Source organism: Dryas octopetala, chromosome 5 (assembly GCF_963921425.1).
Source record: "Dryas octopetala chromosome 5, drDryOcto1.1, whole genome shotgun sequence".
NCBI lineage: Eukaryota > Viridiplantae > Streptophyta > Magnoliopsida > Rosales > Rosaceae > Dryas > Dryas octopetala.
In genome coordinates, this window is record NC_141370.1 from 19210528 (window position 1) to 19233394 (window position 22867).

The 22867-nt window shown below is 41.5% G+C and overlaps 1 protein-coding gene across 1 annotated transcript; it reads right to left on the reverse strand.

Annotated features, from left to right (window-relative positions):
• Positions 1-1641: 1641 nt before the first annotated feature.
• DNK (P-loop containing nucleoside triphosphate hydrolases superfamily protein) lies at positions 1642-5364 on the reverse strand. Its single transcript, XM_086244235.1, has 5 exons — positions 4378-5364; positions 3387-3854; positions 2723-3100; positions 2575-2642; positions 1642-2138 (listed from the first exon to the last, which is right to left on the reverse strand). Exons 1-5 carry the CDS (start codon positions 4999-5001, stop codon positions 1928-1930), a joined length of 1749 nt encoding a protein of 582 aa, XP_086100361.1. The 5' UTR covers positions 5002-5364; the 3' UTR covers positions 1642-1927.
• Positions 5365-22867: the final 17503 nt, after the last annotated feature.

Below are 22867 nucleotides of genomic sequence, written 5' to 3' on the forward strand. Positions count from 1 at the left end.
TATTACATCTCTTGTATTTATAATTGACCTCATTTTGTATTGTATCTATAATTCAGATAAGATTCCTCTAGAATCTTTGGTCTATTTTTGTCTGGGTTTACACTTTACAGTTGCTGGTAGAACAGTTCTACTATGTCTAATATCACCCCATTGTATGTTTCAATGCTCAATCATCATTCCCTCGACTTGAAATTTTCATGATTGCAAATTGGGGTTTGGCAATTTCCTTAACAAAATACTAGTGTGTCATATGCGAACCAAGTATGCTTGCCACTCTAATATAAGTTTGGTTCAACCAGCTTACATTATAACTCTCTGTATGGTCTCTTGGGGTACTGTCGAAGACAGATCGAATCCACTACATCAGCGAAGAATTCTCGTATGCGCACTATAAAAATGTGCATAGAAGAATGACTTTGATCAAGATGCCCTCTATATAATATTTAAAATCTCATATTTAAACTAAGAAATGTCCATTACAAAAATGAAAAATAAAACTAGGAAATATGAAAATAATACACATGCATCACATTTTTTGAAAAATATTTATTTTTAAATATTTTTTAACTGTATAAAAGTATATCTATTCTTTTAAGACATAATATACGTAAAATGTAAATGAAAATCCTAAGATATAATAACATTTTTCTATTAAAACTTAAACCTTCGATTTCATTTTTTTTTTTTTTTTTGGCCACTACCTTCGATTTCATATTTAACTCATCACAAAAGACAGTTAATCAAATTAGTTATGTATCAATGGAATCTCATCCATACATAACAAATTGGTGTGGTATATGCATATCAATATATGAACTGTAAGGACTAGCATTATTATTGAGATTACAACTCTTAGGAAAGAAAATATATTTTTGGATGGAATCAAATATGTATTATTTACACACAAAAGTATTCGGTTATTGGGGAAAAAGCAATATACTTCTAATGTCGAATCAGGATCAGTTAGACAAAAATAAAACTTTGGGTCGAACTCCTCTTTGGTGTCAAGGTAATAGCTAGTTATCTTAGTGACAATTTTGTTTTAGTTAATTTTTTCTTTAATATTTTTAAAACAAAAGTTTATATATTGTGAATTTGTGATGCACGGTTTAGAATGATCAAATTCAGCTTGACATGAGGATTAATTGCCCGTTCTAGTATTATGATAAAATTAGAGCTTTTAACGTAAAATTAATTAATAATGAGTTGAAATGTCATAAGATTTTATATATTGTAATGAAAGACTTTGAATACTCAGATAGTATAATTTAATAAATGTAAGCTGTATACATATTATGACAAAAAAAAAAAAAAAAAAGCTGTATACACGTTGTAATAGTTATTTCTAAATGGATAAAACTGCATGTAATACATTTTATTCTTCTACTGCACATTAGTACATTACTAACTCCATTTAATTTTATAGTGTAGGCTTTAAATACAAATTTTGTACTGTTAGAGGCTCTAATCAATTTTATTGGCTGCCGAAACTACCCAAATACAGGGAAAAGATTAAATAGAAGAACGAAAAGGTATTCCATCTTCCACTTGGAGTTTTCAAATCCAAAAATAAAGTATCTTACTCTCAGCAGTGAAGCACGTAGTTGCAACTAAAACATAAGTTGCAACTGAGATTACATGACCAAAATTGACTGCCTTGTGCGAATCAGATTTTCTCACATTTAAACAAAGACATTAATCAAGTGTTTCCATTCAAAGAAATAACGATTGCCAAACAAAACAGCATACTAGAAAAACTTCAACAGTAGTACAACTTTCTCTACATCTCTAAGGGTTAGAACTAGAACACACTTTTTACAAGCACAAAGGATCTGGACATATCATTACCCAGAAACAAAATGAGACAAAAACAGATGACTCATCTGGGTAAGGTTTAAACAAAAAAAGACTGGAGGAGTCAGATCCACTAGCCAGACATGATAGACATGGCTCGTCGGAAGTCCAAAGATTTGAGGGCTGACTCGGGGAAATGCTTATCAGGAACCCATAATTCTCCTTTTCCGGGCAGTAATATCTGTTTTTGGCTAGTCTTCTCAGCTCCTTCACTACCTTTTGCAGATGGAGCTTCTTGCTTTTTCTTCACAAATTCAAAAAACTCTGCTACCTGTCGAGCATACCTTCACCAAAGCCAAATTGGAAAAATTAAACAAATAAACACTGGCAGTACCAGTGAACATGATAATGGAAGTATAAAGGAAAACAAAAAGAGAAGTGCAATCTGCATATGTACAGTAATTAGCTTATCACATAACCATTGAACAAACCTATGCTCAATGTGCAACGGTGTAACCACATGACAAGAGTACGATTAACTTGCAACTCAGTTTATTTGTGGACAAGACATGAGTAACAGAAAGTATATACCAAATTTAGCCATCAATAATGTACAGGAAGAATGCAACTTTAAGGCATAACTGTAGCAGACATTCCAAACAACAGACCTCAAAACAAATGCAATATAAGAGGCCGCAAGAAAACAAAGCAGATTTCCAAACAAATGTCATAAAAGTCAGTAAGATTCCCATGCAAGCTTTTTAAGGATAGTTATCTTACTGCCTCTTTGCTTCAATATCCTTGCTAAAATCAATGTTCGGCTCACAGTCAAGAACCAAAGCAGGAACCTGTTTGTCATCAAAGAAAAATAAGCTTCTTATGAAGATAAGATAACAGAAGTTTAGAAAGATTAATGGAACTATAATACCTTTTGAATACTTGAATGCATATGATCACCCTCCAGATAGAACACACGATCTTTAATATCAGGAGGTAAAGAGCTGTCCATGTGCAAGGGAAGCTTACTGACAGACAAGACCCCATGATTGCCACTCTTGGATGGGAAAAGCCAGCTTTCATGCTTTTCATGCAAGTCATGCAGATACTCTAGGCTCACTCCACCTTCCTCTTCTCTCTTCCGTAGCTTCATTCTCTTGTGGCAAGTATCAGGACTTGCTCTAAGATATATGAAAGCATCAGGAATAAGCCCAGGCAAGCACGATACAACTGGGTCAAACCAGGAGTCATAGATGCTGATCTCCATCTCATTCATCCAATTTGCTTCATGAACAGCTCGCACAAAAACCTTTTATATATGACAGTGAGATCAAATGCATCAGCCTTGAAACTCTTAAGTAAGATTTTGCTTCCCCTTGAATGGGATCAACAAACAGGAAATTGAAATAGCTGCGAAGTTTCAAATCCATAATTTTGGTCATTGTTGAATTTAGATGAGGCTACAAAAATTCCAAAATCCTTTTTTTCGTCCCACATATCACCTAGAGGGACTTGTATATCATTATATATAATGACAAAACAAATAAACTGTGCAGTTAAGAAACAGAGCAACTGACAAATAACAAGATACTTACCATCCTGTCACTGAAAACGCTCCTTTCCATCAACCTGAGGGGCTTGATACCACCAGAGGACTCTCTCTCCTGCATCACCCTTGTAACAAAAACATAATTCTGGAAGGTATAGGCATACCGTTGTGGCTCAGCATAGAAAGCATCCAATATATTAAAATGGTCAGGTCCAACATCCTGCCACTTGTTAATAGGTTCTGGAACCACCTCAACAAGATCTTGTAGCTCAAGTGTTTCATTAGCTATTCTCTGAAGAAATGTTGTCTTTCCAACACTGATATTTCCCTCAACGCAGAAAGTAAGTCGTTTCTTCTGGGCTGGCTTCACTTCTGAGTTCACACTGTCCTCCTTCAACTCTTCATCAACACTATCTTTAATATAAGTAGTAATGCTCTCAGCATGGTTTTTGTGGATGATTCCAACTGAACTTTGTAAATAGTCAACCATCTTCTCACTAGATTTTCCAAAGAACTGCAAGAAGCAGTCAAAAAATCCTTGTCGTTATAGAGTCATAGGAATCCATATATCAGCCATAATATAATATAAGTATTCCTTCTATTAAAGACAGCAGTGGTTTGTTTTCAGTTTCCAAAGCAATGCTGCACAAACTTATCATTCTAAATCATTTATATTACTCACAACTAGTTGGCAAGGGTTCAAATTATCTACTGAAATTCATTTGGGATCCCTGGATTGGGAAATAAAAAAGCATTCAATCCATAAAAATAAAGAACAAAGGTTGAGTGGTTTATGCGTATAACATATACATAATTTAAAAGTTGGATTAGAGCCTTTTTCATGGACCAATTCCAGCTTCCCAGAGTTGGATTATAGCCAGCCCATTATTGCAATCAGAAAATACGCTCGACTCTAGAGCACAAAATTTAGATTAATACACACTAATATCTAATTCTCAACCAGTAAAAATTCACCAAAAGCATAATTTTCAATCCGAAACACAGAACAGAGAAGCTTAAAAATCAGTACTATATACCTTATCTCTATACAGTTGCTTGAGCTCAGCAAGTCCCCCAATACCCTTCTCCACTAGCTTCCTCAGGTTCCTCGGCCCCACGCCCGGAATAGCCAACAAGTCCGGGTTTCCGACCAATGAACCGCCACCTGCAGAACCTCTCTGCCGCCTACTACACAATCTACTCGGCTTCTCCTCTTCAAAACCCTTTTCAGCCTCCACACTATCATCGCCACCGAAACCCTCAAAACCCTCCAAACCCTTGTCTAAACCCTTGTCAGTCTCGGCAGCCGAAACAGAAAACGACCCACCAGAGCTCGTGTGGAGCCAAGCCGGCCGGGACCCGGCACCGGCGTCTTTGAGCACAAGCCAAGCCCGGTTCGGCGCTCTGTTACCGACTGAGCAGCGGCAGAGGCTGCAGTTGAAGCGAGAAGATGGGATATTGGAGGTGGGTTTTTTGTGAACGGCCGCGGCGAGGGCTGAGCCGCCCGGAAAAGCTGCAGTTGCGGTGTGCATTGCTGAAGGGTTGTTGTTGTTGGTTGAGTTCGTGAAAGCTTTAGCGAGAAAGGGAAGAGAGGAAAGAGGAGGCTTAGCCGAAGTGCATAAAATGGGACCAGAAGGGTTTATGCGAAGCAGTTTCTGCATAACTGCTAAGCATTTCAGAGACCCTTTTTCATATTTCCTTTCTTTCTTTGTTTCCTTTCGGGATGTGTCAGAGCAAGAGGGAAGTAGATAGACTCAGAGAGAAGGAGAGAGCGAGGAGGGTTTTGAGGGTTTTTGAAAGTGAGAATGGGGGAACTGGAAGGAATTTTTAGGGTTTTATTTTTTAATTTAATTTGGTTTTGTCTGCAGTCATTGATTAGTGTCTACTGATGGGAATGGGGGTTTGTCTTTTGGTCTGGGGCTCTGCCCATTCAGATTATTTCTGGCTATTTGGTGCGGTGGGCTGTGTGTCACGGATTTGGGGAGTAGGGTTTTAGCACCAAACGTTTTTTTCCTTCATAATAAAAGGAGGGAAGAGGAGGGAGTGACTAGTGAGTAGTGAGAGCCCCAGAGACGATGCTTTTTCTTTTTTTTGTTTTGGCCAGGACTACATATTAGTCAATCACATATCTATTTTCTTTTACATTCTAAATTTCTAATCAATGGTTGAAAAATTACATATTAATTTTCATTAAAGACAAAGCATTTTAACCAAAAAATGTGATCAATGGTTGAAAAGTTAAATATTGATTCTTACTAAAGACAAAGCACTGTAACCAAAAAGATGGTGAAGTCCACCATTCCACCTAGGCCATGAGAGACCCACCGGCTACCCTCCATAGGTCACCTCCGGTCACTCTGGAAAAATCGAATATTTAACCATCACAATTCACAAGCATGCCTATAGAATTTTATACTAGGCTTGACATGTTCCTTCCCTTAAATTTGGTGAGACCCTGGACAAGTTCATAGCATCATGAGGTATTTCTTTTTTTTTTCTTCTCCTCTTCTACTTCATTTTCTTGCTTATACTCTGGTTGATATTTATATTTCTTCCTCTTAAGTCCAAGTTCAATATTTTTATTCGTAATGTTTGAAACGATTCAGTAAAACAATTGCTTCTACTAATTTTCGTAAGGTGATAAGGTAATTATAATAAGCATGCACAAGCTTTTAGATATGTGATATGATCGCTCTAATATGATATATTCGAATTAACACTAATTTGCAGGATGGTTGATGACCCAACAGACCAGTGGACTGAAACTCTTGTAGTTTCTTGATTTAAGTGGTGCATGTTTATCTCATCTTATTATGACAAGAGTGTTTTAGGGAAATATATCATTTGAATGATGCTATGGGAAGAATGTTGGTCCAATTTCATATTTGAAGATCCATTAGCTTGGTGGTTGTGTGCTTTTCTGTTGTGTCACTTGATGGTTTTGCTTCGATCAGTTTGCAGTTTCACATTTAAGGCAAACCAAAACTTCTAAATAGCCCATTACTAGATAATTATTGAATTGGCTTAATTATCGATTTACCATCCAAAACTGTAACTCATTCCCACTTTACCACCTGAAAATTTTTTTATTCCAAATTACTACCTGTAACTTACATCCGTGTCCCATTTTACCTTGTTTCGTCAACAATTCCGTTAATGCTGACGATCTGGCCATTAATGCTGACGTGGCGCGCTAGATGTGCGCCACGTGTCACATCTTTTTTTTATTTTTTCGCATTTTTTTATTTTTTTATTTTTATAAACTTTGAAAATTAATTAAAAATAGCTCTGAACTCAGAAAAATACACGAAAAATTCTTACGGACTCGTCTTGACTAGGACTAATTTACTATAAGGTTAAATTACCAATTTGCCCTCTAAAATTTTTCAAAAAAAATTAGAAAGTCCAAATTTATTTCTAAAAAATTAAAATAAATTTTCCTCTATTAAATAAATTCTAGAAAAAATTCTAGAATTTTCGTAAACTATTGGACAAATTCTCAAAAATATTTTGAAAAATTATCAAAAGCTTGTTTTAGAGAATTATTTCGAGACTTTACAGAAATTTTAGAATTTTTTTAGAATTTATTTTATAGGAAATTTTATTTTTCTCTAAGACCGAGAGGTCTTTAATTTGGGTAGCAAGTGTTCACGAGAAAAGTATTGTTAGTTTTTAGAAGACTAACGGTGCAGACCTCATATTTTTTGGAGTTCGGGAGATTATTCTATGAATTTTCAAAGAGTCTAGAGTATTTTAATTTTCTAGAAATAAATTTGGACTTTCCAAATTTTTTGGAAATTTTAAGAGGGAAAATTGGCGTTTTGACCCCATAGTAAATTAGTACTAGTTAAGACAAGTCGGTAGGAATTTTTCGTGTATTTTTCTAAGTTTGGAGCTATTTTTAATTAATTTTCAAAATTTATAAAAATAGAAAAATCAAAAAAATCAAAAAATACAAAAAAGATGTGACACGTGGCGCACATCCAGCGCGCCACGTCAGCATTAACGGAATTGTTGACGGAACAAGGTAAAATGGGACACAGATGTAAGTTACAGGTGGTAATCTGGGACAAAAAAATTTTCAGGTGGTAAAGTGGGAATGAGTTATAATTTTGGGTGGTAAATTGATAATTAAGCCTACTAAATTAAGCAAAGTTTGAGATAGTTTTGGGTGAAGCTAGTTGGCACAAATGGATTCAGGTGGATGATTGCATTGCATGATTAATAATCTAATACTTATATGCAGTTGAATGAGGGATCAAATGATCGAGGGAGCAAAAGTGTAGTGAAGCATGTGATGATCATATATTACATATACTTTAGTTTAAGGTGAAGTTGACAATTCTTTTGAAACCAGCTAACCTTATGCAGAACTTTGACATTCTTTTTAATTCAATTGTATTATATAGGAGAAAGTAACTAAAATGAGAGCTAGCTGTTTCCCTAGTTTTTTATTGTATTCTTCATATGTTCTATATCTTCCTTTATATGGGGAATGAATATATATAAAATTATACACATTCGAGAATATCACCAGGGTTGGCCACCAACCATGTTCTAAACTTTTAAAGTTAATTTTTAGCACATAAGATAACTAGCTACATAGCCCCACAATATATATATATATATATATATATTTTTTTTTTGCAGTAGAGACAATATATTATTGTTAACAAATGAAACAAATTAACACCCAAACAAGCTAATTACTAGTTAGGCACTTAGGCCCAAAAGGGATGCCCAAGTGATTAGTTATTACCGACCAACTAAACAACCACGTATGTACCCAAACAATGAAACAAAGACCTCAGCTGATAACATGGTTTTCAGTATATAAAATCAACTAGAGGCTAGAGCTGGTAAGCAATTTATTACATAGAAAAACCCTAAATACTTAAGAAGAACGACACATAATAACCCTAAATATTTGAATAGAACGGCTCGATCAGGTTGATTTTACAAATAAGCATTAACTACCTTTGAATTAACATATCAATGTTGGAGATCAAATCAGAGAAATTTATTTTGTAAAGAATACAAACAGACATTGTACTCACAAAATATATTAAATACAAGTTACTTTGTGAACATTTTCTTGTTTGTCGGAAAATTGTGTTTATAGATGAATTTCAATTTAAGAGAATTTTTTTTTTTTTTTTATATGAACATGCATGTAATAAACAAGGAGTGACGAGTAAATGTTTTGTTGCTCTCATGTTATAACTAGGGCCTGTTTCCTCAACCTCAACATACAAATGATACAATCCACTTCTGCAAATTTGTAATGAAGATATGATCGATGGGTTCGCTTTCTGGTGAGTTCAAGCCTCCCAAGGTCGGTGACAACCAAAAAGCCCTCTCTTGAGTCATGAGTGGCACATATGGATTAGCATTATGGGCTTTAGGCGTGGGAGGCTTGGACTATTTCTATTTATAGTGGGCTTCTATGTAATGCCCCAAATATGGAAATTTTGGGCTTTTTGGAGTGCAACAAAGAATGGATAGCTTCTGCCCTTTTTGTTTTCTGTAATTAAAATTAAAATATTTGGATATTTCTCTAATTAGGAAAAAGGAAAAGAAAAAAACAAAACAAAACTCCCGCGATGGCTCACATGTTGGAGCATAGATTCAAGCCCAAAATGTCAACATGTTGAAAATGACACCTTTCTTGAAGTGTTGTACCAAGAACAATCATATACCACACGTTTTTTTGTTTTACCTCTATTAAATGGTAAATTTAAAACAAATTTGTTGTAAGAAAATTCTACTTGACAAACACCTAAATCTTAATAAATTTATTTTTCTATTACTAAAATATAATACGTACCATAATCGATCTCTTTGTTGCATGCCCAGAAATTGTTCCATCACCTTATGGGTTAAATGTCAATTCAGATTTGGTACCGAATGTCGGTTTTAATTTCTCCTCACGTTATGAAGCCAAATGCCAAATAATTAGGTGTAAATAACATGGCTTAACCCCTTGCTAACCTTTTCAAGAAGACTATAACTAGAAGCAAATCCCATATGCTTAACAGATTAGTAATTCATTAAAAACCCCAAAAAAAAAAAAAAGATGTCACAAGTAGACCCCCCAAGGATTGATGATGAGAAGGGGACAGAGGTAGTTGCCCTTTCTAACGTCACCTCATGCACCAACCACCACCAACCCTACACACATACACACACTCTTTCTTTTTGTCTGTCTCTTTCTCTTTTATCTCTCTCTCATAGTCATGTGCATGTCTCTCTATCAATTTCAATTCCAAGCTGGTATATATGGTAGAGTTTATCCTTTTCTGCTTAATTCTTATCTTATTCTTGCTTGTCCCACATCGACTACTTAGCCCACATGATCATCACTGAATAATGAATGAGTTGCTACGTTGCTCTTTCTTTTATTCTTTTAATTAATTTATTTTTTTGTCTTTAAAACCAAAAAAACATATATCAGATTTCAGAGCACTCGAATTAAGGAGGCTGATGTGTGCGAAAAAGAAACTTTACGTACGTACAAACCTCTGGAAAAGAGTTTTAGAAAATAAATAAATGTCGATCGGGTTTCGTATACAACTCCCTCTAGCTTTTCAAAGTCAAGCTATTAGCTAACTTCGGCACGAGGAATCAAAGCCTGGCCTTCACTTTTATTTGGTGTTCCTTTAAAGAGAGAAAATCTTAACTCGTTTAATAATGGCATCACATTGAGGTTTCCTCATTTTATTGTCTTTTTATTTATTAAAGTTTTTCGATGGTTTTTTATTTTATAGAAGTTTTTCATTTGCAAATTATTTGAGGTTTGAAGAATCAAATGCTTGACGAAAAAAGATATTTCAAATGCAAACAAAATTAATTTAATTAATTTTAGTTCATAATCTGTACAACTTTCACTTTAGTCCTCATAATTTTAATTTTATCAATCACAATCCTATATTTTGAAAAAATTTCACTTAAACGCAAATCAACAAGTTCGTCCAAACTAGCAGACAAAATGTTTATATATATATTCAATTTTCTATTAAAAGGGGTGTACATAGGAAATTAAACCAAACTTATTGGCCTCCTTTGGAATTCAGGATTGCATTGTACGTGGATACTTTAGCTTGCTTGTGGTTGTGGGAGTGTGCTAATGCATGACCTGATTGGCCTGCATAGAAATATAAGTACGCTGAAAACTAACTTCACTCAAAATCTTGAAGAAATGAACATGCAGTAGTCACTTAGGGGTGGGCAAAAACCAATGCAAACCGACCGACCCGTGCTCACCCCTAACATGCACAAACGTTAGTTTTGGAGTGTTTATGTGTGGCCTGTTATTCTGTTAAACACACGTATATTGTCATTGAAAACCAACTTGCCAAGAAAAAATATATCCAAGTCCTTATATATTACATATTTCAAGGTATATATCTAGGCGATATGGGACTATAGTAACATGGCCTTCACTCTTTGTACGATATTAGGAACATGTATTTATAGGGTTTATCATACCCAACTGGCTGGCCATAATTTCGCCAAAAAAATGTGTTTCAATAATTGCTGAAGATTAGGTTGAAATTCCTTGTCCAATCAAAGATTGCGCTTTGTTCACATTTTGATTATGAATTAATTTCCCGCCTCTGATTTGAGTAAACTTTCTCCGACCTTGACAACTGACTTCTCCATATTTGGTTTTGCACGTGACCATAAATTGCTTGGATCCCAATATTTCGCATTGGAAAAATAGAACGTTTTAAGCTAGTGTATGAGCTTTTGGGCATCCTTCGAAGGGAAAATCTACCCATGATTTCCTATCAATTTGGTCAGAATCTACGAAAGGGGCAACTTAATTATAGGAACTAAAATAATATTAATATTATGTATGGGCATAATATTGAGTCATTAATTGAATGCTAATAGGTGAATGAAAATTGCCTCAAAAAAAGGAATTACCATTATAGACTAGTGTCGATAGAGTGGGCCAAAGAGAAGTTCGGACACGAAAATGTGGTGTGGAATGTTAGGATCCCAATGTCCCACGTTGAAAAAATAGAACATATATCTTAGGTTAGCATATGAGCTCTTAAGCCCCATTTCCCTACAAATCGATTTTCAAGTACACGTTCTACCAAAGAGTTACTATAATGAGCATTTTATCCCGCCCATGTAAAGAAACTGGTGGCCTTGCAACTATATATCTTGATTCCAAAACTTCATTGAATGCATATTTGAGGCCCAACACATATATTACCAATTCACCCTTAATTTAGATGTCTATGTGAAAGAGTTGTAAATATTAGATTCCCTTTTTTAAGAGGATCCATTTGTACTTGAATTGAAATGGATTAATTACAAAAACGAAAAAACGAATTGAAAGGGATTAATTGGTCGACCTATCTCGATCACATTGTGAACTAATAATTTGAATCGTCTAATTTTTTGATGTACATTTAAAATTTTTGTGCAACAAATCAACAAAATCAGAATGTACTCGTTTGACAAATTGGTTATCATCATAATTATTTTAGTATTTATCGAAAACATTATGTTAGTCTACTTATTCGGTCATAGTTAGATGATCAAATGATTTCCGATTTGGTTGATTATTTATAAGGATGATCCTTGAGCAAAAATCTAATAAATGGACGATTCAGATAATTGAATTGTATTCACTATAAGAAATGTGAACAAAGTCCACATTCATTAGTTGCACAGAAAGATGTAATAATTGAAAAATAAGGACTAAAGTGCCTCGATTTTAACAAAAATATATGACAATTTGACAATAGGGACTAAAATTCCTTATTGTCACATCTTCCTGTGCAACTAAATGATAGTGGGCTTTGCTCACATTTATTGTAGTGATTAAAGATTAGACACATATATGCGATCTCATTTGATTCTTATCAAAACAAATTCTCTCAAGAACCTCTTTCTATATAAATATTGTGAAATAGACTAGTATGTGTATTATAAGGTTAATTTATTTAATTCATCTATATATCTACTGTTTAATGTTTAACGTACGTTTAATTGGTCATGCAACATGGATTAATATTGATAGGTGCAGGTGCCAGCCACGCGCGGGACTTCTTAATTTCTTGCTTCTTCGATCTATATATACAGTAGTATAGACCTTCACCATCTGAACCATAATTAGCCTATAAAATATACTTTAACATCACTAGCTACCATATATTAAATAATGTACAACTCCTTTCTTTAATTTACGTTTGTCAATACTAAAGGCTTAGAAAAAGGAAGCAAGGCTTAGTTAGCAACACGTACTGTGGATGATGATGTAGCCAGATAGCCAGATAGCCAAATAGCCAAATAGCCAAATAGCCTAATAGCCAATAGACCATCTTATCTTTTAAAAGGGGTATCATGTTGATGTTTGGCTGGCTTAAATCTAAATTCTCATATATTCCCATAAATGCAGGAATCCCATACCTCACTGTATTTGCACATGTATTTGACTCACCACCACCAAGTCACCAACCCTTAACTAACCCACTTTTTTTCTTTCTTTCCCACTTTATTCCTAATCTTTTAATAAGAGATCGGTTACCTACCTCCCAAACATCTCACATGTCACATGTACATCTTCTTCCTCCTTTCTTTTTCTCCACATCATATGCTTAAATTCCTTTTCCCTCTGTTAAACCATATTTATATCTAAAACAAAGAAAACCCCTTGAAATCCACTCTTAATTTTATTGGGAATAATGTCTTGCATCATGAGACGTTCAATCACCCGCAACACATTTATCATATAAATTCGAGTGTTTTTGCGCTTAATTATTAGGTTTCCAAATTAGAATTAATATTTAATTTTACAATTGCTCCGTATATACTGATCACATTTATCCTCTGTTATATTAATTAATTAAGAAATTGAGGAATTTAATATTAAATTACGGGCATTATTCTTACTACAAACTCCTATATATCTCAATTGCATACTAGCTAATTTTCTGTTTGAAGTGTCTATAAGCTTAGTACAAAAAAAAAATGCTAGCTCTAATTAGATGCAACATACGTACACACGCATTATGTCTGAGATTAGATGGAGATTTGGGTACGAATGTGATGAAGGTTACCATAAGAAAGAGAATGTGGGGTATATATGTAAGATAAAAGTGAATAAGTTAGAAGTTAGAAGTTAGATAATTACCATATTCTCACTAATTTTTAACACTATATTTAAGATTGTGTAAAATAATAAAGGTAGAAATGACATTTCTTGTCGTTGAGAAATAGAGCTTGTTTTAATAATAATATAGATTCTATCATAAAGTAATATATATATATATATATAAATTTATGGGAAAAAAATGTTGGCAAAGAGCATTAGTATTGACTATTGAGGTTATGCTAGGGCATGCATGTCTTCTTTAGATTTTTTCCTATGGGAGCCTTTCCCCACAGATTATGCTCCCGCTCCAATCAAACATTGGACCCAATCCTACCAGCTTCAATCTCACACAATCAAACACTTTATAATTGTATTGTTTAATACTTTAATTAGTGAGTTGGTGTTTCTAGGTGGAGAGAGATCCGCCATTCTTTGTAGACCCTGTGAAAAGATTCCATATTTACACGTGGTCTTATCTTATCACGTTAAACTAAAAATTTATATTTCCTCTACTAATAATGCATGGTTGGTAGGTCTACCCATTCCCATGGCACAACTTTTATGATATTGTGATGTCTAAAGGTTCTAGAACTACAAATTAATAATTTACACAACGGGAAGCTCTACTTTTTTTGTTTTTCGTCAGATTTGAAACTTGTGTGACTAAGATAAGGAAAAACGAAAGATATCTTGAAAACTTTATGTTGATGCAAATTCTCGTAAGGTAGATGCAACAACTTAGATAAGTTGACCTGGCTGATCAGGTGCTTTGCTGGATGATGAAGTGGATGCTGGTTGAGATCTTCCTGCAAAAGAAACAAGGTCAAGGGAGATGGACCGGTGTGGTACCAGCCAAACACGCTCCGATGATGAAGTCAGTGGGGGTGTTTGATGGTGGATGAGGAAGAACAAAGGAAGAACTTGGGAGAATGGGAAGAACAAGGCAAATGTTCTGGGCTATTCTCAGCAAGTTGGGTATGCTCTTGGGAGAGTGGAAATTTTTGTATAAGTGTTTTTTGTGTGGTTGCGTAGTCTTCGTTTTTGCACATATGACTTGATATATATAAGCAAAGGAAAACCTGATGAGTAAGTTACCTGCATTGTGAATGAATGGTTGCCAGAGATCCACGCACCTGGCCGGACCTAGTTGCATGCTCAGCTGCTTGCTTCCTCAGCATTTAATGTTGCATTGAATGCTCCATTAAATGCAAGGTTGGAAGGTCCAGGTAGACTGCTCCAACATTCATGAATGCAGGCCTGATATTCTATCTGTCAGAAGAATGTGTCAGGTGCATTTAAGTGTGGCGGTTCATCCTGGCGTGATCTGCCTGGGAATGGCGGCGGAGAGCCGAGCCGAGCCGATACGAACACATGTTCCCATGCGAAGACACGAAGTCCATATGTGGTCGGATCGGGCATGAGAATCCAGGCCGAGCCGGTCCATAGATTGGAGTCTTTCCGAGCCCTAACTGGTCGACGCCAGAACTCGGAAGGAAGCCATCTCTTGTGCCGAGCCGAGCCGAGCCGGGATGATCGTGGGAAGATGGACACTCGATCCCATGGAAGATCATCGGTTCGGCTCGGACCGAACAAGGAGGGGCGGTGTGGAGATCCGGTCTGAGCTGGTAGAGGAAGTGTTGATCAGTGATGACGTGGAAGTCAAAGTTTGACCACTGAGAATCAACTCCGAGGTGGATGTTTGACCAGCCACGTGTCGAGCTGTGATTGGCTGTTCGGGTCGATGTGGGTTTTCCCACAAACAGGAGTCCCCCAGCTTCCGATCCGAGCGGGCAGTGGTGGATTGGAAGTTGAAGTGTAATCCCAAAGATGGCGTGTTCGCTTGGTCCGAGCCGAACCCTACAAGCCCATGTTCCCGAAGATCCGAGCACATGACGACTTGTGATTGGTCAGAAAATCTCTGGGACAGGTGAAGGGACGTTTGATTTCTGCATGGGGGAACGTAAGGGTCACCTCATTATGGGTATTTAATTTTGAATGCTTGACAGGTGTCAAGATCTGGCATTTGAAGCGCCAGAAATGAAGGGCTGAGATCGGTCTGCATGAGGATATAAATTGGCAATTTCTCTCTCTTCCCTTTCATTTTCCTGAAGCTCACTCTCTCTCCTGCAAAAACTCTCTCTCTCACCGTGAAATCTTCTCTCTCACCGTCGTTGGAGTGGTAGTCCGATCCCAACATCGACCGGGTACGGCGATAGGCGAGGTGATTCCTAGGGTGTTTGGGGCGGAGGGATTTGGCCGGACAAAACCAGTAAGTGATTCTGTCCACTTTTGAGTTTTTGTGTTTTTCGGGTTTTCTGGGTGTGTTCTTGGTGTTCTTGAGAAAAAGAGCTTTTTGATCCAAAAAGCAAGAGAGAGAAAAGTGAGAAAGTGTTTATAATGTCTGAGACTGACTCGAGTGGTCGGCTCGGCTCTGGAGAAGCCTTTCAAGGAGATAGTGAGGCGGAGATGAGCCGAAGCCCATCTGCGAATGAGGCCGAGCCGAGCCGAAGCCCACCTGCGGGTGAGGCGAGTTGGGACGGCTTGTCCGAAGAGTTAGACGAGGCCGGCTCGGCACTGAATCGCAATCCGGGTGGAGAGCGCCGAGCCCGAGGGGATCAGGAAAACCCTGAGATATTGAGTTCCGACTGGGAACAAGGCACGGCCGAAGGAGGTGATGAAGAGCCTCTCGACGTCGAGCCGATCGCCACTATCCCGAGCAGACTCACTTCAGGCTCGGATGAAAGGGATAGGGGTCATGAGGCGTCGACCTCGACTCAGGGGGTGACGGGGAGTCCGGTCGACCCGGACTTCTATGAGGAACTGGCATGGAAGGCCGATCAGATCCCCAACGAGATGACCGAGTACCATCTCAGGGACTTGAGGAATAGGTACTCAGTCCCCGACTCTGTGCTGATGAGATTACCGACCGAGGGGGAGAAGCCGAGCCGACCCCCGATAGGATGGGTGACCATGTACCCGGAAATGTTTGAGAATGGGGTTCGGCTTCCCCTGCACACCTTCTTGCAGGACTGGCTCGCGACGATCGGCGCGACGCCGCACCAGCTGAACCCGAACGTATACAGGATCATCCTGTCCATGCACATCTTGTGGCACAAAGTGCACAAGTGTGTGCCACACAAGGATATCCTGTTCTGAAATTACGCGCTGAGGTCGAAGCAGAGCGAGCTCGGATTCTACAACCTCCAGGCGTACTCGGGGCCACTTTTCGGTGGGAATCCCTCCTCCCAGAAGACATGGAAGAAAAGATACTTCTTTGTTTCTGGGGATTGGGAGTTCGCCGATCCGAACAGAACCACCTCGGCTCGGGTCCCCAGAGCTTTTAGAATTCTAGGTGGGTACTGGGAATTTGGGGCCGATCCGAGGACAATTCGTTTACGTCTTGTTAATAATTGCATTTTTTCTTTGTCTAACTCTTTTTGGTTTCGTCTTTGCAGTTAGCTGGGGCAAGTTCAAGCTCCGAGGCGAGCTTAAGGATCAGATCGCCACGATCAGGGACTCACCAGCAGAGTATTTGTCAACCAAGTTTCTGCTCGGGGAGACTCAGATCCGACAGAGCGGGATCTCCTGGTTTGTACCCAGGTGGAATCCTCGGGCAGAAAGGGGAATGGCGCCCACCGAACTGGAGGCTCGCCTAAGGAGGAAGGCTGCTCGGAGCGTCCAGAGGAGGGCCGCAGGACGGGCCCCCGCCGAGCCGGTCCAGGTTCCTGCCCCAGCGGCAGCTCAGCCTAGATCTCCTGCGCCGAGACCGGTTCGGCAAGCAGAGAAGAGGAAAGCTCCCCAGACCGAGGCCCCGGTGGAGAAGAGGGCTCGGGCCGAACCCGGAGGTTCTGGTGCCGGAGCATCTGGTTCGGCGCCCCTAAAGGCGGTGGAGGTAGACCCCGGCCTCGAGCCGTTCGTCACGGGCCTTAAGCGCGTGATGACCGCGAGGGTGCAGGAGGGGCTGTGGGCCGATCATGGCGAGCCGGGCTTCAGCCACCAGGCTCTGATCGCATCCCGCCAGGCCATGTTGGTAAGTCTCTTTTACTTCGGATTTCGTCTATCCGCTCGGTTCGGATTAGTAATAGATATGTTTTTCTTGCAGCTCGCCATGAGGCAGTTCGAAGCTGCTAAGGCCGCCGTCGATGCCGAGGCGAAACTGGAGAGGTTTCGGGCACGGGTCGTAGAGCTGAAAGGGAAGTTGGCCGAGGCCGAGCGGACGGTCAATGCCGAGCGCGAACGGTCGGAGGGTCTGCAATCCAGGCTGGCCAGGAAGGAGGAGGAGGTCGGTCGGCTCGGCAAGGAGCTTGCCTCCTCGGAGCAAAATGTGGCGGACTTGAGGCACTATGTCGGCGATCTTCAGCGAGACGTCGAGGCTGCCGAACGGAGGGTCGAAAATGCCGAACTCCGACGTCGAGCTGAAGTGCCGAGCGCCCAGGCACTGGCTGATGCCCATTTTGATGGGTATCAGGAGCTCTTGGAGGCGATCAAATCGAAGAGGCCGGACTGGGATGTCTCATTCCTTGGCGAGTCCGATGACGATGAAGACACCCAGGGAAGTCAACAGGATGAGCTTCCTCCTCCCGATCGCCAAGTCCGCGCCGAAGTCGAGCCGACTCCGGAAGATCCTCCACTGCCTGCACACGAGCCGACCCCGATTCCCCCAGTCCCCGAATCCGATCCCAATGATGAGATGCAGATCGGCGGGGTTGAGGTGGTGCAGCTCGGCGAGGAGACGCCTGAGGAGTCTACCGAGCCGATCCAGGAGGGCCCTGCCGAGCGATCTGCATGATGGCTGATTTTATTTAATTTTTATGTTGTCTTGTTTTTATATTTCTTCCCGAGCCGAGGTGTGGCTCGGGTTTGACTAATTTTGTAACAGATTGTATTTGGTTTTATGTTACTTATTTATCAGTATTTCTTTTTATGATACAAGTTGCTGTCAGTTCGGCTCGGGAATTAAGCTAAAAGACAAAACTAATAACACATGGGCAAGAAAATGATAAAAGTGAAAAACATAATAAAAACCAAGGCATTTTGAGATCGGCTCGGCATGCCGATCGCGATGAAAATGAATGGTAATGATAAATTAGAAATTGTCTTCGGATCAGCTTGATGAGCATAACCAAGATAAGTAAAAATTTAAAGACCCTAGTCATCTCGGATGGGCTCGGCATACCCATTGAGATATTTAGGAATGCAGTTTTTTGAGAAAAATATTCAAACCTACTTTCAGATCGGCTCGGTATGCACGATGAAAGTTTTGGTTGGAGTGTATATTTTTCTTTTAGAAATATCCTGTTGAACGTTAGGACTGTAGGAAGTCACTTCAGCTCAGACAGGGATTTTTATAGACCTGATAAGTCTGTACCATGCCGAGCATTGGGCCGAAAGTGGCGCGCTAGCTCGGCACGGGAGTTTATAGACCTGATGAGTCTGTAATATGCCGAGCATCGGGCCGGAAATGGCGCGCCCGCTCGACACATGAGTTTATAGACCTGATGAGTCTGTAATATGCCGAGCATCGGGCCGGAAATGGCGCGCCCGCTCGACACATGAGTTTATAGACCTGATGAGTCTGTAATATGCCGAGCATCGGGCCGGAAATGGCGCGCCCGCTCGACACATGAGTTTATAGACCTGATGAGTCTGTAATGCACCGAGCGTCGGGCCGAAAATGGCACTTCGGCTCGGCACATGGGTTTACTATTTTTTTCGAAGGAAACACTTAGATCTTTCCTCTTTGTTAGAAGTGTATAGGAGTGGAGTCCCCAGTGTTTGCTTCGAAAAATAAGTAGGAAAATGAGTAGAAATGTGTTCATCCTTTCATTGATTGGAATGGGTGTTAGGTCGGACAGTCCCCGATCCTAACTACATTTTTACTGGTAATAAGTCTTCAAGTGTTCAGCGTTCCAGCTATGCTTGAGAGGCTTACCAGCCAGAGTGGCCAAGTTGTAAGTGCCGGGCTTGACTATGCCCGTGATTCTGTATGGTCCGGTCCAGTTCGGATCGAACGAGCTCTCTTTGATGGCAAGGGGATTCTTTTTCATGACGAGATTGCCCAATCCGAAGCTTCTGGGTCTGACTCTTTGATTGTAGTACTTGGCTACCCTCTGTTGGTAGGCGGCTCGGCAGAGATTGGCGTCGGTTCGCCTCTCCTCGATCATGTCCAGGCCGAGCCGAAGTCCGGCGTCATTGGTCTCGGGATTGTATGTGCCGGTCCGGAATGAAGGAGTCCCCATTTCGACCGGGACAACAGCGTCAGTTCCGAACGCCAGTGCATAGGGTGTTTCCTTCGTGGAGTTGCGATAGGAAGTTCGGTAGGACCAAAGTACTTCTGGCAAGAGTTCAGGCCAATTTCCCTTAGCATTATCTAGTTTAGTCTTGAGGGTTTTCTTGATGATCTTGTTGATGGCCTCGACCTGTCCGTTCGACTGCGGATGGTAAGGCGCGGTGAAGCGCAAGTTGATGTTCAGACGTGAACAAAAACTCCTGAATTTCTTGCAGTCGAACTGCTTGCCATTGTCCGCAATGATGGTGTGCGGCATGCCGAACCGGCAAATGATGTTCTTCCAGACGAAGGTCTCCATCCGTTCGGCTGTGGTTGTGGCTAGGGGCTCGGCCTCGGCCCATTTGGTGAAGTAGTCGACTGCTACCACTGCCATGGTGACTTGCCCTTTTGCCTTCGGCATAGGGCCGATCAGATCGAGTCCCCACTGCGCGAACGGCCAGGGGCTGGATATGGAGGTCAGCAACTGGGGAGGTTGATGGGGAACCGCGGCAAATTGCTGGCATTTGATACAAGCGCGAGACAGATGATCTGCGTCCTTGTTCAGTGTTGGCCAGAAGTAACCCTGTCTGATCGTCTTGTAGGCGAGGGCTCTTCCTCCAGAGTGGTTTCCGCATATTCCCTCGTGGATTTCTCTCAGCACATCCTGACCTTCTTGGGGAGTGACGCACCGCAAGTAGGGCAGGGAGAAACTCCTTTTGTAGAGCTGACCATTGATCATGCTGAACCGAGCCGACCTCGTCTTGATGAGACGTGCCTTGTCTCTCTCCGGGGGAAGGATCCCGGAGACCAAGTAATTGATGATCGGCGTCATCCAGTTCGGCTCGGCCTCGGTTTGCATGACGGTGACTTCGTTTTCGGCGGTGCTAGGTCTGTCCAGGATTTCAACTGGAACGTGTCTAGCGGATCCGGTGTCTGTGGCCGAAGCCAAACGTGCCAAGGCGTCGGCTCTGCAGTTTTCTGCCCTCGGGATTTGAGATATTTTGTACTCATGGAAGTTCCCAAGCAGCAGACGAGTCTTCTCGAGATAGGCAGTCATGCTAGGTTCTCGAGTCTCATACTCCCCCAATATCTGATTGACGATGAGTTGGGAGTCGCTGAAGATGTTCAGTTTGGTCGCGCCGAGCTCCTTTGCCAGTCTGAGTCCGGCGATGAGAGCCTCATACTCTGCTTCATTGTTAGATGCTTGAAATCTGAAGCGAAGGGCATACTCCATCACAACTTGTTCTGGGGAGATCAGAACAAGCCCGGCTCCACTTCCCATGGCGTTGGAAGATCCGTCCACATAGAGGGTCCAGGTGAGGAGATCAACCTGGCCGCGTTCGCCGATTGTGTTCGGATCGGCTGCTGTTGTCATAGCGTTGGTGCATGGTGGATCCTCCGTCGAGGTGGTCGACTCACAGATGAAGTCCGACATGGCCTGACCTTTGATGGCCGTCCTGGGACGGTAGATGATGTCAAACTCGCCGAGCTCGATTGACCATTTGATAAGCCGACCCGAAGTCTCTGGTTTTGCCAGGATTTGTCTGAGCGGCTGGTCCGTCAAGACAACGATGGAATGAGCCTGGAAGTAGGGCCTTAATTTCCGAGCCGAGCTAACCAGGGCGAGAGCCATCTTCTCGAATTTTGGATACCTGGTCTCGGCATCGGCAAGGGCTCGGCTCGTATAGAAGACGGGGTGTTGTGCACCGCCGACCTCTCTCACCAGAACCGAGCTGAGAGCCGAGTCAGAGACAGAGAGGTAGAGGAAAAGTTCTTCACCTTCCTCTGGTTTGGATAAGATGGGAGGTTCCCCCATGTGCCTTTTCAGATCTTGAAAGGCCTGCTCGCATTGGGGGGTCCATTCTATGCTCTTCCCTGCTCCCCTTAAGGCTTTGAAGAAAGGGAGGCACCGGTCAGTAGATTTTGAGATGAACCGGTTCAGAGCGGCAACTCTTCCAGTCAGACTCTGGATTTCCTTGCGTGTCCTTGGGGACTTCATGTTGATCAAAGCCTGGATCTTCTCCGGATTGGCTTCAATCCCCCGTTGGCTGACCAGGTAGCCCAGGAACTTTCCTGACCGAACCCCAAAGACACATTTGGCTGGGTTCAGCCGCATCTGATACTCCTTCAGGACTCCGAACATGTCTGAGAGGTCCTTGACGTGATCGTCCGCCTTGATGCTCTTGACCAGCATGTCATCCACGTAAACCTCTACGGATTTGCCGATGGAAGATCTGAACATGTGGTTGACCAGCCTTTGATAGGTGGCTCCGGCGTTTTTGAGGCCGAAGGGCATGACCTTGTAGCAGTACATGCCGCGATCAGTTATGAAAGATGTGCCTTCCTGGTCGGACTTGTGCATCAGGATCTGGTTGTATCCAGAGTAGGCGTCCATGAAACTGAGGAGCTGATGTCCTGCTGTTGCATCGACGAGCTGATCTATTCTGGGCAAGGGAAAACTATCCTTGGGACAAGCCCTGTTCAGATCGGTGAAGTCCACGCACATCCTCCACTTCCCGTTGTTCTTTTTCACCATGACCACGTTGGCGAGCCAGTCGGGGTAGTTGACCTCCCGGATGAACCCGTTGTTTCGCAACTTGGTTACCTCCTCAGCCATGGCGGCGTATCGAACCGGATCGTATGACCTCCTCTTCTGACGGACCGGTTTGCATCCCGGGTCAGTGTTCAGCCTGTGGGTGATCACGTCAGACGATATGCCTGGCATGTCATCGTAAGACCAGGCGAACACTTCCGCGTTGGCACGGAGGAAGTCAATTATGGCGGAGCGCTGCTCGGGGCTGATCTGAGTCCCCACTCGGACAAGCCGATCCGGTGTCTCGGCCGAGATCGGCACTTCTTCCCAGGCCTCGGCGGGAAGGGGCCTAGATTCTGGGTTCGGCTCGGAAGTGAAATCGAACGTCTCCGCCCTCGGCCACCTGCCCGAATCAGCGATGGAGTCGAGTTCCTGTGAGTTCGGCAGCTGACCCTTCTGCTTGATCGAAGCGGCGTAGCAAGACCGAGCCGAGCACTGGTCTCCCTGAATGACAATGCAGTCGTCGCCCACCGGACATTTGATGAGGAGGTTGGCGTAATGGACGATGCAGTCAAGGTCGACCAGAGCCGGTCTGCCCAGAATGATGTTGTA